This window comes from Schistocerca cancellata, chromosome 5 (assembly GCF_023864275.1).
Source record: "Schistocerca cancellata isolate TAMUIC-IGC-003103 chromosome 5, iqSchCanc2.1, whole genome shotgun sequence".
In the NCBI taxonomy this organism is placed as follows: domain Eukaryota; kingdom Metazoa; phylum Arthropoda; class Insecta; order Orthoptera; family Acrididae; genus Schistocerca; species Schistocerca cancellata.
Window position 1 is genome coordinate 262381092 of NC_064630.1, and position 16768 is coordinate 262397859.

The 16768-nt window shown below is 43.8% G+C and overlaps 1 protein-coding gene across 1 annotated transcript; it reads right to left on the reverse strand.

The window, feature by feature from the left end:
• Window positions 1-2695: 2695 nt before the first annotated feature.
• Window positions 2696-16513, reverse strand: LOC126188479 (glucose dehydrogenase [FAD, quinone]-like). The gene is made up of 2 exons (XM_049930082.1): window positions 16175-16513; window positions 2696-4249 (listed from the first exon to the last, which is right to left on the reverse strand). Exons 1-2 carry the CDS (start codon window positions 16511-16513, stop codon window positions 2696-2698), a joined length of 1893 nt encoding a protein of 630 aa, XP_049786039.1.
• Window positions 16514-16768: the final 255 nt, after the last annotated feature.

A 16768-nucleotide genomic window follows, 5' to 3' on the forward strand; every position in this document is an offset into this window, starting at 1 on the left:
TCTGGACATTCTTCGTGAATTTGTGGTGGTACAAACTGCCTTAGACGACACTGCGAACACCTCGTGGTTTATGCAAGATGGTGCCCGACCACATCGCACGGCCGACGTCTTTAATTTCCTGAATGAATATTTCAATGATCGTGTGATTGCTTTGGGCTATCCGAAACATACAGGAGGCGGCGTGGATTGGCCTCCCTATTCGCCAGACATGAACCCCTGTGACTTCTATCTGTGGGGACACTTGAAAGACCAGGTGTACCGCCAGAATCCAGAAACAATTGAACAGCTGAAGCAGTACATCTCATCTGCATGTGAAGCCATTCCGCCAGACACGTTGCCAAAGGTTTCGGGTAATTTCAATCAGAGACTACGCCATATTATTGCTACGCATGGTGGATATGTGGAAAATATCATACTATAGAGTTCCCCAGACCGCAGCGCCATCTGTTGTTGAAAATTGTAACTACTGTAATTTCGAAAGTTTGTCTGCCTGAAAATGTACTGTTGTCCCAAGCATATTGCAACAAACGGTGTATTTCTATCGCTGCTCGTTTAGTTTTTATTGCCGTTTCAAATATACCGGTCATTTTTGAAACACCCTGTAAATACAACAATTATCATCTCTATTACCACAGTTGTTTTAAGCAATTAACCAAGAAATGTATTTCCGTGAGGCGCTACTGCTCGTATTACTTTTCACGGCAGACTGAAACTTGGTGAAGAGTTAAAATACTGTCGGTGGCTTTTACAAAAATGTCACTCTCCTTATAAATCAACATCTTCACTTTAGCCCGTCCTTTTAAAACATGATATCGAGATCCATGCACTATATTTATATAATGTGGAAGAGGATGTTATTACGAATAATCAGATAACATACTTCCACAGTAATCGAACAAACCTTGTTAAGCTCACTGTACTCATTACTACGTGAACATGAGTCCCTGACTTGACGCAGCATTCCAGTCTACTATACACACCATTATTCATTCTGGATGTAGAGATGACTTTGTACAATTGATACATTATTCTGCAATGTTACTGCTTTTTTATTTAATGGGAAAAGTGCGATCTGATTGTACGTTAATATTCATGTTTGTACAAATGTTACAAGTTTTTAATCTTAGACTTTTCTGTTATAGTTTTCGTTCTCTTCGTACACGGTACATTGTGGTATCTGGCGAAATTTGCTGTTGGTACATATTTAAGGACGTGTAATGTCAGTCTTCTTGTTCTCTCATTTCTACATTTTCTGTTCCAGCTGTCATCCAGCATGGCTGGTGTGTTCCATAGTTCTAGTTTTACCTTCTTCTTCCTCCGGTCAAATGGTTCAAATGGCTCTGAGCGCTATGGGACTTAACATCTGAGGTCGTAAGTCCCCTAGAACTTAGAACTACTTAAACCTAACTAACCTAAGGACATCGCACACATCCATGCCCGAGACAGGATTCGAACCTGCGACCTTAGCGGTCGCGCGGTTCCACACTGAAGCGCCTAGAACCGCTCGGCCACACGGGCCTGCCTCCTCCGGTCCATTATGGTGATTCTTTCCTGATGTGGCCCTGCAGAAGATAGCCAGTGTTGTTAACTGATTTTCTCCATGGGATATGTCTCTTTCATGAGTTTCTACGTAAATCGGGACGGCGCTGTTTTTCCTAGTATCCACTTCACAAATATCGCTTTCACTTTTTCTATTCTTTTCATTTGCAGATATTCAGTTCATTTGTAATGTTATCGAACATCAAGAGAAAATAAGCCATACGCCATTTTCAGCCTCCTAGCGTTGCCAGGTAGTGGGCAAACCAGTGTAAGTAGGCTGTTTAGGTTTTTATGTTGGTAACGCCACGTAGCGCTCTGTATGAAAATCACTGACTGTGCTGTGTGCAGTCTGTGCCTGGTTGGCATTGTTGAAATATTCTCTATTGTAGTGTTGGGCAGTTGTATGTGAACAGCGCGTAGCGTTGCGCAGTTGGAGGTGAGCCGCCAGCAGTGCTGGATGTGGGGAGTGAGATGGCGGAGTTTTGAGAGCGGATGATCTGGATGTGTGTCCGCCCGAAAGAGTAAATTTGTAAGACTGGATGTCATGAACATATATATATATATATATATATATATATATATATATATATATATATATATATATATATATATAATGACTTTTGAGCACTGTTAAGGTAATACATTGTTTGTTCTCTATCAAAATTCATTTGCTAACTATGCCTATCAGTAGTTAGTGCCTTCAGTAGTTAGAATCTGCTGGCGGCTCACCTCCAACTGCGCAACGCTACGCGCTGTTCACATCCAACTGCCCAACACTACAATAGAGAATATTTCAACGATGCCAACCAGCCATATACTGCACACAGCACGGTCAGTGATTTTCATACAGGGCGCTACAACATAAAAACCTAAACAAAATTGGTTCAAATGGCTCTGAGCACTATGGGACTTAACATCTGAGGTCATCAGTCCCCTGCAACGTAGAACTACTTAAACCTAACTAACCTAAGGACATCACATACATCCATGCCCGAGGGTGGATGCGAACCTGCGACCGTAGCGATCACGCGGTTCCAGACTGAAGCGCCTAGAACCGCTCTACCACACAGGCCGGCAAAAACCTAAACAGCCTACTTACACCAGTCGTTGTAAGCTACCCCAAGATAGAGGGACCTGCATCCCGGCTCTGTGCTGCTTAGGGCCCCCAGTCTTGAGCTACCATGTGGGCGCACTTCTCGCCGATCATGATTGTCGGCACGTTGGTGTTGCAACGCACAATGAGCGGCATGACGGACGCGTCGGCCACGCGCAGGTTGCGCACGCCGTGGACTCTCAGCCTGGCGTCGACGACTGCGTCAACGTCGCCCGAGGGGCCCATCTTGGCGGTGCCCACGGGATGGAAGGCCGGGCTGACCACGTAGGGCGCAGCACAGCGCCAGTAATCCGGCGTCAGCCGCCTCCGGTGACTGCAAGCCTCCAGTGGGTGGTCCTCGACGGCGAAGCCTGCGCGCCGCATCGCCTCCGTGGAGCCCATACGGTAGGCGAACGCCACGCCGGACAGCAGGTTTTCGAGGTCGCGCGGGTCTTCCAGGTAGCCGGAGTCGATCAGCGGCGGCTGCAGCGGGTCTGCGCTCCTCAGCCTTATGCGTCCCCGACTTCTCGGTGCCACGAGCGCCGTCATCGGTATAATCGCATCATTTCGCGCTATCAGTTTGAGCATAGGGTCCATCGCTTCATCCTCGTAGTTGAATATTTTGGCCACTCTATCGCCACTGCCGCTCGGCACCATTTCAAAGAATAACTGTATGTCTGGGTGGTTACTCCTGTCGGCTTCGGCAATCCCAGGAGCATCAGGCGACGCTGCATCTGTCCGTATAAATCCTACGTATGAAGTGATTCCGGTAGTTGAAAGAGGACCTGTCCTGTTCATTAGGTATTGAAATAAGCCCTCTTCAGGCACCATTTTCAGCATTGGCTTCCTTGTGAAATACATACCGACATATGCTACGTGATCCTGAAGATTGTAACCGACTTTGAGGTCCGCTACCACAGGTATACCAATACCCTCCAAATGAGCTCTTGGTCCGATACCGGAATGCATCAACAAGTGAGGTGTATTGACAGCCCCTGCTGAAAGAATTATTTCCTTTGTCGCTCTAACTTCGTGCATCTTACCCTGCTTCAGGAACTGTACACCGTAAGCCACCTTTTTCGTGGATTCGATGAGCACTTTGGTCACGAGCGCAAACTTAACGACATGTAGGTTCGCTCTCTCTTTAGCTGGCATTAAGTAACCGCGGGCTGTACTCCACCTCGACCCATTCTTGATGGATGCGTACACCTGACCAAACCCGATGTTTGGCTCGGTGCTGAAATCTTCGACGAGCTTGTAGCCTAATTCCTCGGCTGCAGAGTCCAGTGCATCGGCAGCAGGGTCCAGACGCTGAGTCTTTGACACCTGAATGGGGCCGTCGCACCCGTGCAGAGCAGCCGTCTGCGGTCTCCTCCGCAGTTCCTCCCCGTCGAAGGCCTCCAGCTTCTTGAAGAAGGGCAACACCTCCCGGTAGGACCAGCCGCGGTTCCCCAGCGCCGCCCACGAGTCGTAATCCTGCGGGCTGCCCCTGAAGTAGGCCATGCCGTTGATGGAGCTGCTGCCCCCCAGGACCTTGCCGCGGGGGCAGGCGCACCTCCCGCCAGGTTGCAGTTGGCAGACACGACTGTTTACTTCAGTCAGATACGACCAGTCCACCTGAAACAAGATCTTTTATCTCAATTTTTAGTTTGAAGAAAAAAAAATTGAGGCTCAGGAACATAGATCGACAACTCATCACGTTTTTTGGCTACAGCAAATAAGTCAACAGAAAATGCTTCAAGCACAGCCTGCTTGTCTGGTGCTTGTACTTATAGAAAAAGCCCACCATAATGTACTTTCATCAAATTTTTAGGCTTTAGAAAATGTAAAGATGAATCAAATTATTACGTCTAGGATGTTGTATTTTTCATACATTACCGCCAGAATAAACTCTACAGCATTGAAAGAAAAAAAATATGAAAATATATGGAGACCAATAAATGATTATATATTAGACTGACCGTGATTTGCGTACTAACTTTGGACCAGTCCGGTGCAGATGTAGAGTACGTAACCAGAATATTTAACAATCTGGTTAAAATTCAATCGAGATACTTGGTAATCGGTGAAAAAACTGAAGATTCAATCGTAGAAGACGGGATAACAATACTGGCAGCTACTGACACACAGGAAAATGTAGTGGGAGACTATAAACGATGGGAAAGAAGACAAGGAAATCAGTAAAAAAAATTTGGAAGATGACTATTCCTTCATTAAATTGAATGTTATGGTAAAGGCATGTTAATGACAGATGGAGATTTTGAAATTTGGTGCTACAGAAGGATGCTGAAAAGTAGATGGGTAGATCATGTTACTAATGAGGAGGTATCGAACAGAATTGGGGAGACAAGAAATTTGTGGTACAACTTGACTGAAATAAGGGGTCAGTTAACAGGAGACATTATGTGACATCAAGGGATCATCAATTTAGTAATGGACGAAAGTGTGTGTGTGTGTGTGTGGAGGGGGGGGGGAGGTAGCGAGGGGTGCAAAAGTTGTAGAGGGAGACCAAGACATGAATACACTAAGTAGATTTGGAAGGATGTAGGTTGCAGTAGTTGTCCAGTGACGAATGCACAGGATACAGTAGCATGGAGAGCTGCATCAAACCTGTCTTTCGACTCAAGCTCACAACACTGCAACACAAGACACCACATTCTAAGAAAACTTGTAATATTCAGTAAGAAATAAGAATAGTGAAAAAATAGTTAGGAGTGTTATTACTTGTGGTTCAGAAGTTTGGATAACTAAGTTGAGCATAATTTCAAATTTACTAGAAGCAAATAGAAATTTCTGAAGGCATCAGAAAATATATATTAAAAAACCTAAGTAATCAGAGTCAGAATGTATGTCCAAAACCCAATTATTGATTTTATTCAACAAAAACAATGCAGTATTATGAGAACATTATGAGTATCGGTATATCAAATCGATGCAAGGAGAAGTTCCTAACGTATGTTTTAGACTGAGTACCATCTGGAAGAAGAAAACGGGCGGCAAGTAAATACTTAGATTTAAGGGATCCAGTCGTTAATAACGAAGAAGAACATTTATGAAGAGCTGTGGAAGGTTAGAGGAGAGTGAAAATATAGGATTTGAGATGCCCTGTAAGCAAAAATTATGGTAAAATATGTAAATATTGTTAAACCAAAAGTATGTATTTTATACTTTGAAATGATATCTCAAACATATTTACACATATCTCATTCACTCTTAAATAGAACTTAGGAACAGGATAATAAAATAAGATTTTCCACTTGAATTATCTGCCGTGACGGGATGAAGAACTATCTATTTCTTCTTCTACACGCATACTATTCAAACCATTGCAAAGCGCATGGCGGACAGTACTGTCACTTTACCAGTTATTAGGCTTACTCTCGTTCAAGTATGGCGTCGCCATCCCTAAGGGAGAGGTACATAGCCGTTGATACGGTATCGTCCTAGATTCATTATATAAATCTGGTTCTTCAAACTTTCAAGTATGCTTTCTCGGAGTAGTTTGGATCTACCTTAAACGCCTGAGAGTTCAGTTTCTTCATCATCTCTGTGAAACTCTCCCATGGATCAAACAAAACTGTGACCTTCTGTAGTGCACGTTCTGTATCTCTTGTAATGGGTATTTGGTGTGGGTCCCACATACGTGAACAATATTCCAGGATGGATCTCACTGGTATTTTGTAAACAGTCTACTATGTTGGCTAATTGTATTTCCATACTCTCCTATCACTGACCTGCAGTTCTTCTATCGGCTTTACTTTAACTGCGCCTGTGTGATCCCATCATTTCGTACCCCTGTAATTTGTTACTGTTGCTGTTGTGATGTTGAATCTGAAGGCTTAAGTGACACACCTCTCCGTGCTAGTCTATCCTGTGTAAGCCTCTTCATCTTTGCGTAATTACCACAATTTACATCCTGTTGAATTTTCAAGCCTTTTTCTCGCATTACCATTTTTATCAGCCACACTTACTTATATTAGCAAGTTCACAACTCCCTGATGCTTCAGCCACTGATGCTTTCTTTTAGTCAAGTTGTGCCATGAATTTCTTTTCTCTCCAGTTCTATTCAGCACCTGCCCTTCTGTTATACGATCCAGCCATCTATCCTTCAGCACTCTTCTTTAGTGCCAGATTTCAAAGCTTCTATTCTCTCCTTGTCAGAAACACTTACCATCCACACTTCACTTCCGTGCAAGGTTACACTCCAGACAAATACCTTTAGAAAAGTTTTGCTAACAGTTCGATTTATATTAGATGTTAATAAATTCTTCTAATTCAGAAATGCTTTTCTTGCTATCTCTTGTGTGCATGTATCCTCTCTACTTCGTAAGTTGTTTTCACTGTCCAAATAAAAAAATTCATCTACTACTTTTGGTTTCTCATTCCTTGATTAATACCCTCAGCATTGCTCTGATTAGATTCGATTACAGTCCATTACCATCCGTTTATATTCATCTTAGAATCTCTTTTCCATTCCGTTCAACTGTTCAACCGAATCCTTTGCCCTCTCTTTCAGAATTACAATGTTATCGGCAACCCTTAAATTTTTTTCTTAATGAACTTTAATTTCCGTTCCATGTTTCTCGTTTACTGGTTGTTCAATACGCAGAGTGAGTAATATTGGAGAAAGGCCACAGTCTCGTCCCATTCCCTTCTTAACTACGACTTCCCTTTCGCGTCCTCCGACTCTTATGACTGCAGTCTAGTTTCTGAACAAGTTGCAGGTACCATTTCGTTTTCTGTGTTTTGTTCTTGCTACCTTCAGAATTTGCAATAATGTACTCCAGTGAATATTGGCTCTGAGCACTATGGGACTCAACTGCTGTGGTCATAAGTCCCCTAGAAATTAGAACTACTTAAACCTAACTAACCTAAGGACAGCACACAACACCCAGCCATCACGAGGCAGAGAAAATCCCAGACCCCGCCGGGAATCGAACCCGGGAACCCGGGCGTGGGAAGCGAGAACGCTACCGCACGACCACGAGATGCGGGCAAGTGAATATTCTCAAAAGGATTCTCTAAATCTGCAACTTTTATATAAGTAGGTTTGCCTTTCTTAAACCTGTGTTCTAGGATCCGTCGTTAAAGTCAGTATTCCTCGCGTGTTTCTATATTTCTCTGGAATCCAAACTGATCTTCCCACACGCTGGCTTCTACTAGTTTTTCCATTCTTCTGTATATAATTCGTGTCAATATATTACAACAATGACTTATTAAACCGATCGTGTGTTAGTATTCACACCCATCAGCAACTGCCTTCTTTAGATTCGGAACTATTATTTTCTTCTAGAAGTCTAAGATTATTTCGCCTGTCGCATACATAGTGCTACTCATATAGTGCATCCTCAGCAATTCTCTCACCATCCTGTATCAATGCTTTATTTCACACGGTTTGTCCTTACCAGTTGAATAATCGTATAAGTGCAGGTCTCGATGTAGAGAAATGTGGAAAGTGTGGTAATTATGACTTCGAAGAATACGTAAAACACTTCCTTGGCTGATAACAAATACACTATATTTGATGCGGACCGACGTGCGAATATACACTCCTGGAAATGGAAAAAAAAACACATTGACATCGGTGTGTCAGACCCACCATACTTGCTCCAGACACTGCGAGAGGGCTGTACAAGCAATGATCACACGCACGGCACAGCGGACACACCAGGAACCGCGGTGTTGGCCGTCGAATGGCGCTAGCTGCGCAGCATTTGTGCACCGCCGCCGTCAGTGTCAGCCAGTTTGCCGTGGCATACGGAGCTCCATCGCAGTCTTTAACACTGGTAGCATGCCACGACAGCGTGGACGTGAACCGTATGTGCAGTTGACGGACTTTGAGCGAGGGCGTATAGTGGGCATGCGGGAGGCCGGGTGGACGTACCGCCGAATTGCTCAACACGTGGGGCGTGAGGTCTCCACAGTACATCGATGTTGTCGCCAGTGGTCGGCGGAAGGTGCACGTGCCCGTCGACCTGGGACCGGACCGCAGCGACGCACGGATGCACGCCAAGACCGTAGGATCCTACGCAGTGCCGTAGGGGACCGCACCGCCACTTCCCAGCAAATTAGGGACACTGTTGCTCCTGGGGTATCGGCGAGGACCATTCGCAACCGTCTCCATGAAGCTGGGCTACGGTCCCGCACACCGTTAGGCCGTCTTCCGCTCACGCCCCAACATCGTGCAGCCCGCCTCCAGTGGTGTCGCGACAGGCGTGAATGGAGGGACGAATGGAGACGTGTCGTCTTCAGCGATGAGAGCCGCTTCTGCCTTGGTGCCAATGATGGTCGTATGCGTGTTTGGCGCCGTGCAGGTGAGCGCCACATTCAGGACTGCATACGACCGAGGCACACAGGGCCAACACCCGGCATCATGGTGTTGGGAGCGATCTCCTACACTGGCCGTACACCACTGGTGATCGTCGAGGGGACACTGAATAGTGCACGGTACATCCAAACCGTCATCGAACCCATCGTTCTACCATTCCTAGACCGGCAAGGGAACTTGCTGTTCCAACAGGACAATGCACGTCCGCACGTATCCCGTGCCACCCAACGTGCTCTAGAAGGTGTAAGTCAACTACCCTGGCCAGCAAGATCTCCGGATCTGTCCCCCATTGAGCATGTTTGGGACTGGATGAAGCGTCGTCTCACGCGGTCTGCACGTCCAGCACGAACGCTGGTCCAACTGAGGCGCCAGGTGGAAATGGCATGGCAAGCCGTTCCACAGGACTACATCCAGCGTCTCTACGATCGTCTCCATGGGAGAATAGCAGCCTGCATTGCTGCGAAAGGTGGATATACACTGTACTAGTGCCGACATTGTGCATGCTCTGTTGCCTGTGTCTATGTGCCTGTGGTTCTGTCAGTGTGATCATGTGATGTATCTGACCCCAGGAATGTGTCAATAAAGTTTCCCCTTCCTGGGACAATGAATTCATGGTGTTCTTATTTCAATTTCCAGGAGTGTATTTCAGCAGCAGGAAAACAGCTCTCCCTGCGGCTTCACTGCTAGCACACTATATTCGCACATGCATTCTTGGGCGAAACTTCCAGCCTTAATGAAGGTGGGATGAGTTGGGCAGCCTCTAGTTGAATGAATTTGTCTTTTTGAGATTAGGGAGGGAAAAACAGCATTGTTTCACTAAGATTTCAAAAATTGTTGTCCGACTACCACTTTCGGTCTGTGGTGTCCTCCTTCGTCTACATCTACATCCACACAGATACTCCCCAAGCCACCGTACGGTGCGTGGTGGAGGGTACAATGTCTCACTACTAGTCATTTCCTTTCCTGTTCCACTCGCAAATAGAGAGAGGGAAAAACGACTGTGTATATGGTTCTGTATGAGCCCAAATTTCTCGTATCTTATCTTCGTGGTCCTTACGCGCGATGTGTGTTGGTGGCAGTTAGAATCGTTTGGTAGTCGGCTTCAACATATCCTAATAGAAGAAAACCAGAGTGGCGTCGTCAAGAAATATAAACAAAATTAACTAGGCATCTTCGAACAGAATTAATTATATTGTGCCAACTAGACAACAGACTTTTCAGAATCCGAATGTGACCTTTGCTGGCAGTGTGCCTTCGCACCATATTGTAAGACTGCCATTCGTCATCACCGTATGGCCCCAGCGCCTGGAGTAATGGTACTGGGTACACGGCACACAACACGATCCCCTCTGGTTCTCATTATTGGGAAGCTGGATAGGTTCCACACATTTCTGACGTGTGAAGACTGGCGGCTGTGTCCTATCTTTAAGGTCTCCGTCATGTTTCCATTCAACTAGATAACGTCAGAACACATCTTGCCTGTGCTGTACTGACCTACCTCTATGCGGAGAATGTTGGACTGTTTCGTGACCAGGAAGCTCTCAAATCACTCACTCAGTGAAAACACCTGTTCATGGGTTGCCAAGGGATTGGCATGCTACCAGTCACCAGCCACTAAAATTATTAAAATTGGCATAAAATCGAGGCAGTATGCAGTCACATACCTGTATCATTAACCCAAGTTCAGTTTAACTGGATGTCAATTCAGGTTACGAGCATTTGTGTTACTAGGTATGGCAATTCTACATACTAAATTTTGCACTCTGTGTACCACCAAATCACATACAAATTTAACGATGCATTCTCGCTACTCCAATGTCTATATACGTATATACTAACTTGGCGAACGCTGTTTCGCTCTATTTTACTGTATGACCTGCATAGATTTTTTTTATTTCATCGAATTTTTATGTTGTTCACAAACTGTAAAAATTTCTAAGCTTTCCATTCTAATTAAGGCCATGTAAACATGGTATTTTCTGAATACACGTCTGAACAAAAAACGATTCTGGTAGCTGGAGTTCAAAGTTTTCGTTAATCATGCCTTTTGCGTTCTTGTAGAGACATTTCCAAAGCAGCTTTCATCGGCTACCAAGTATTTCTTTACATCTAACAGAGAAGTGAAATACTAGTTTTCATTAATTTAGCTTTATTTTTTTTTTTTGATGAAACGAAATATTTACTTAAAAATTTTCATCCCCTATTGCGCTGCCTTAGAGGCTGAATTTCCAAAAACACCGAAAGAAGTATTTTTTTTAAATTTCTAACCGAGAAGTCAAATACCAGTTGTCATAGATGTAGCCTTACAAATCCTTTATTAGTTCATTAGTAATTACTTATTTTCAAACAAACTTTCACCGACTATTTTACCCCCTTAGTGGTTGAATTTCCAAAAATGCTGAAACACGTATTTTTTTTTCCTTACTGAGAAACCAAATACCAATTTTCGTAGATCTAGCACCAAAATTATCTTAACAGTGAAGGACTTTCAAAAAGCCCTATTTGATCCCCTTAGGAGTGGTATTTCGGACAATCCCTTCTTAAACGGCGCCTACAGTATAAGGTCCACACACAGTTCAAACTTCAAGTATCTATCCATAGTGATTTGGGCTGGGCGATGATGAGTCAGTGAATCAAGGTTTCACCCCCTCAGGGATTGAATTTCCAAAAAAGTGAAACACTTTTTTTCATTTCTAAACTAGATGCCCAACACCCATTTTCAAATATTTAGAATTAAAAAAGCATTCGAAATGAAGTATATTCTAAAGACGTTTCACCCTCTATTTCACCCCCTTAGGGGCTCACTTTTCAAAGCAGTGCAACGCATTTTTTTTATTTCTAACTGAGAAGCCAAATTTAAATTTTTGTTGATTTAGGTTTAAAAATGCTTTTATAATAAAATATTTTCATACAAAAATCTTATCTCCTATTTAACCCCCTTAGGGCTGGAATTTCAAAAAATCCATTCTTAAACGACGCCTACAGTATAACATCAACACCTACTCCAATTTTCAATTTCTATCCTTAGGGATTTCGGCACGGCGGTAATTTTTTGTCTCGGAGGGGGACATGCAATGTTACCAACTCGGCCCCCACTCCACCTCAAGCATGGGTGGCCAGAGTGGGGGGACACAAACTTGAAACCTTCATTGAGGACCCCCTTTTTTGTTAAAGATTACGATTCTATGAAAAATCAACATACATTTTGTCTGAATCATTTTCTTGGTTTCACCACAGATGGAGCTGTAGTTGGAGGAATAGAAGCGGGTTCACAATCATAGTTTAGGACATGCTACTCAATTGCCTTTGAATATCCAATGGCATGTGGAACCCAACTCCATGTTGCGAGGGTAGGACAGGCAAGTATTTCATACCTTCTAATGGGGAACCCCACTCGCAACGTCGTATTCCTCCGACATATCGACTACCGAACGCGCCACTGTGGCCATTGCTTGAAGCGAAAGCTATTTCACTTTTTCTGTTATAATAAGTCCTGAAACTTAGTACTGCCACATTCAATAGATTTAGTGATCCGCTTTTCAAACGACCATACACAGGACAGAAGCACACCTGCAGGACTGCCAGCACACGCGTTTCTCATGCGGATGACCATGTCTTCACGACCTTTCGGCCCTTGCTGGTACATCTTATCTTTTAAACATCCCCGCAGCAAGAAGTCCGGCGACGTCAAGTCCGGCGACGTCAAATCCGGCGACATAGCGGGCCGATCCACCGACCAGTGTAAAGACGGTTTAATACCAACTGAACTTACATTGTGTAAAGCGCTCGGCTACCGTCATACTGAAACCTAATACGTTTTCGAACGTCCAGGACAACATTCTGCAGTAGAACCGGTAGTTCCTATTCCAAGAACGTTCTATATTTGCGTCCATTCAACATACTGTCGATAAAATATGGACGAATGAGTTTGTTCAGCATGCTGTCACGCCATACGTTAATCAACTAAGGATGTTGATGGGCAACGTGCCGTAACCAGTAGCGATTGTCTACACTCCAGTAATGCTTGTTGTGCCGGCTAATGCTACCATGGTGTGTGAATGTAGATACAGCGGAAAATAGTACCTCTGCAAAGAACGTGGGAGTCGTTTGCATTTGTTGACGTTCCCAGTCACAAAACACTAATTATGGACATCGTCGCCATGAAGTTCTTGATGCAGTGACATGTAGTGTGATTGAAACTTAATGACGATGGAGTATTGTGACAACACTACCTACGGACATACCGGAATGGCAGTGTAATTGCCAGGTGCTTATCCGTGAGTTGTAGCACAGCTATTTCATTAGCTTCCTCTGTAACACGTTTGTTTCGTTTCCTTGTGCCGGTCTGTACGCTGCTACCACACATAAAGGCGCTCGCAACCTGGTAAAAGATCGAACGAGAGCGAGCTTTCTCCGAAAACGAGGGACATCAAGGCAACAGAAGCTTCAACATTTCGCCTACATTCTACGTAACTCTGGACCACTTCAATCTTTTCTTTTGTTGTTGCAACATTTATCGTCCACTTGCACGTCTTTTCTCAAATAATAGCTAGGTCTTCAGGCAATAAACAATGAGAAAGTATTGTAATGTTTAGAGCAGCTATCTGCTCCGGATCTGCACGATACGTGAACTCCAGTCACAGTTATGATACGCCGTAGATTGCAAATACATTGCCACAGTGCCACTTCGCATAGTCCCCTGTTCGATATTTCGGAGAAATACAACGTTGCGAATGGAGTTTACAATTGTAAATTACGAAGTACTGGTGTCTCATCATCGTGGTATGGAGGTGGGTTTCCGCATACCACTGGACATTCAAGGGCCATCGAGTAGTACATCGTAAATTACGATTGTGTAACCATTTCTGTTCCTCCGATTACAGCGCCATCTGACGAAACGAAGAAGATGCTTCAGACAAAATAAAAATGCTTTGGACAAAACATGTCGACTTTGCCATAGGATTATAATCTTCAGTAAAAAGTGGGGGTTACCATTGAAGATTTAAAAGTTGGCCTTCATCACCGACGCATGAGGTGGCGTGAAGGGTCGAGTGTGGTATTGTGGAATGTCGCCTTCAGTGACAAACAAATTGGAATTATAGCATTTTTTGATCCGATGTGTGGTTTTCGAGATATTTCAAGATATTTCAAAGTTTTCACCCTGTGTACATAAAATCAATTAACAGTGCAGTAGGAAGCATTTCAATCAAATTTGGGACAAAATCTGCACTGCAGGTTTTATGATGCCCTAGTTCCAATAGGACTGGAGCTTTGTGCAAAAAAGTGTTTTTCCTGCCTTTGGTATATAGGCTGCTCTGCACGACAGGCATGTTCTGAGGGAACAGTATCGGCGTGCTAAGTAACCCTGCAGAGCAGCCTGTGTGTCAGGGGCAGGAAATGGTTCTTTAAACTGGCTGGATGGAGATAAGTTACATATTTTTTAAATATCTATTGTGTATGAATATATGTCTGACAACATATAAATGGGAAAGGTTGTTGCAGAAACCTCGAAAAATTCATGAGCAATTTGCTTCAAATTTTTATATGATATATCTGATAAATGTTTGGATGGGCAGAGGCTACATTTTCTAAAAATATATATGATAAACATAAATAAATTATCTACACTACTATATAAAGGTGAGTAATTGATTAATGTTGTTACTAAAAATACTGGAAAGTTCTTGACTGGTTTTTCTTCAAATTTTTACACAATACTGTAACAAACATTTGGATGAACATAGGCTATAAATTTTTTAACCTGTATGTGGTATGTGCTCTGGAAAAGGATATTATGTATATGGAGTCTTTTAACCCAAAAGTGATTGTAACAAAAGTATTGTGATAAAATGTAAAATATTTAAACAAAATTAATAACGACTTAGTGTGAAATCCATAGACATTGTTGAAATTAAAGCTTAATTTTTGTATGTTATAATCAAGTTATGAAGAAGATGTAATTACGTATTAGCTACGTATGAAATATGAAAACATATACAGGATGTAATGGAGATAAGTTCAGATGCTTCTATTGATGACTCAGGATGGTGTGCTGAACAACATTATACCAGTATTTACTTAATTTTCAGACTAATAGCTGTAGCTATTACAAAACTGTATGTTTGTAGGTTGTATAATACATCAAAGTGCACGAGGCACATGGACGCCATTAATGTTCATTTTTTCCCACAGTGGCAGGTCAGATACTGAGGTGTGGACACAAGAATGCAAAATGGGCTGTCTACACTGCCAGGAATCATTCACTGCTGGCCCAGTTACCGCCATGCAGAAAACATGAGGTCGAAAACATCAGGTTGTGGGAAGACTGTTAGACACAGTAAAAACACCCAACGCACTAATGTTTGTACATATTAAGTTACTACAGACAAAAATATGTGCAGTTATAGCTGATAATGGACTGTGTGGCTGGTCCCGGCGGAGGTTCGAGTGATTCCTCAGGCATGGGTGTGTGTGTTTGTCCTTAGGATAAAATGGTTCAAATGGCTCTGAGCCCTATGGAACTCAACATCTGTGGTCATCAGTCCCCTAGAACTTAGAACTACTTAAACCTAACTAACCTAAGGACATAACACACATCCATGCCCGAGGCAGGATTCGAACCTGCGACCGTAGCAGTCGGGCGGTTCTGGACTGAAGCACCTAGAACCTGCCCTTAGGATAATTTAGGTAAGTAGTGTGTAAGCTTAGGGACTGATGACCTTAGCAGTTGAGTCCCATAACATTTCACACACATTTGAACATTTCTGTTACGCACTATGTATGTTTAGTTTGTTTACTTGCAAAAGGCATTCTAACACCAAAATATTCGTTTACCACTCACTATGTAATCATATTATAATTAGTTAGTTCTCACTTACAAAGAAGTGTGTTGTAAATCAATTTCTACTCGCTCTCCGTCTCATATGATGACACCCATTACATAACACAATCTGAATTGTTCTTTACAGACAACCTTGTAACACTAGTCACATTGTTCATTCACTCTCCTGTCCTTTGACCTTGGACAGAAATCAGATCTTTTTTCCTGGTTACCATGCTGCTTGCCTTTCACAACAAGTAAAATTGTATTACTCCTCGATGATGCAATTTCATTGCAAGCAGTGTATCTGCTGATGAAGTCCATACTGAATAGTCTGAGATACACAGCGCTGAGTGTTCAAGAATCTGTGTGTAGCTCTCTGGGACTCACGTACCTCCGTCCTTGCCAGCGAGGGGAAGAGTCCGGGGATGTCTGAGGTGGACGGCGGGTCCCCGCCTGCCTCGAGCAGCATCACCCTCCAGTTGGGGTTCTCCGAGAGGCGAGCTGCCACCGCGGACCCGGCGGACCCGGCGCCGACCACCACGAAGTCGTACTCCGGCAGCGGGCTCAGTGTGTCAGGCGGGTAGGCGCCGCGGTCCGACAGCAGGCACTGCGCTTGCGCCAGGGTTGCCAACAGCTGCGCGAACAGCGCGCCGGCGCTGCCGCCCAGGTTGCACGTAGTCGCCTCCGCTGCCCACTGCGGGGCGGCTGCAGGGCCAGTGCACGCACTCATCAGAGGCGATGCTGCACCGACAGCTAGAGTTCGTAAACTTTACAGACTAATCGCTTCACAGATGTAAACAACTAAACAAACATCATTTTCACGAAACACGTTTTATTGAATTACCTAAATAGTATACACTGCTGATGTCTTACAGATGTATTGTGCTGGTGCACAGATTCATTTCGTTTATCAGATGACAGAGAGTTCAGTCATCAGTAATATATTGTCCTTCAACAGTCTGCCAACATTGGGTTAACTGTTCGA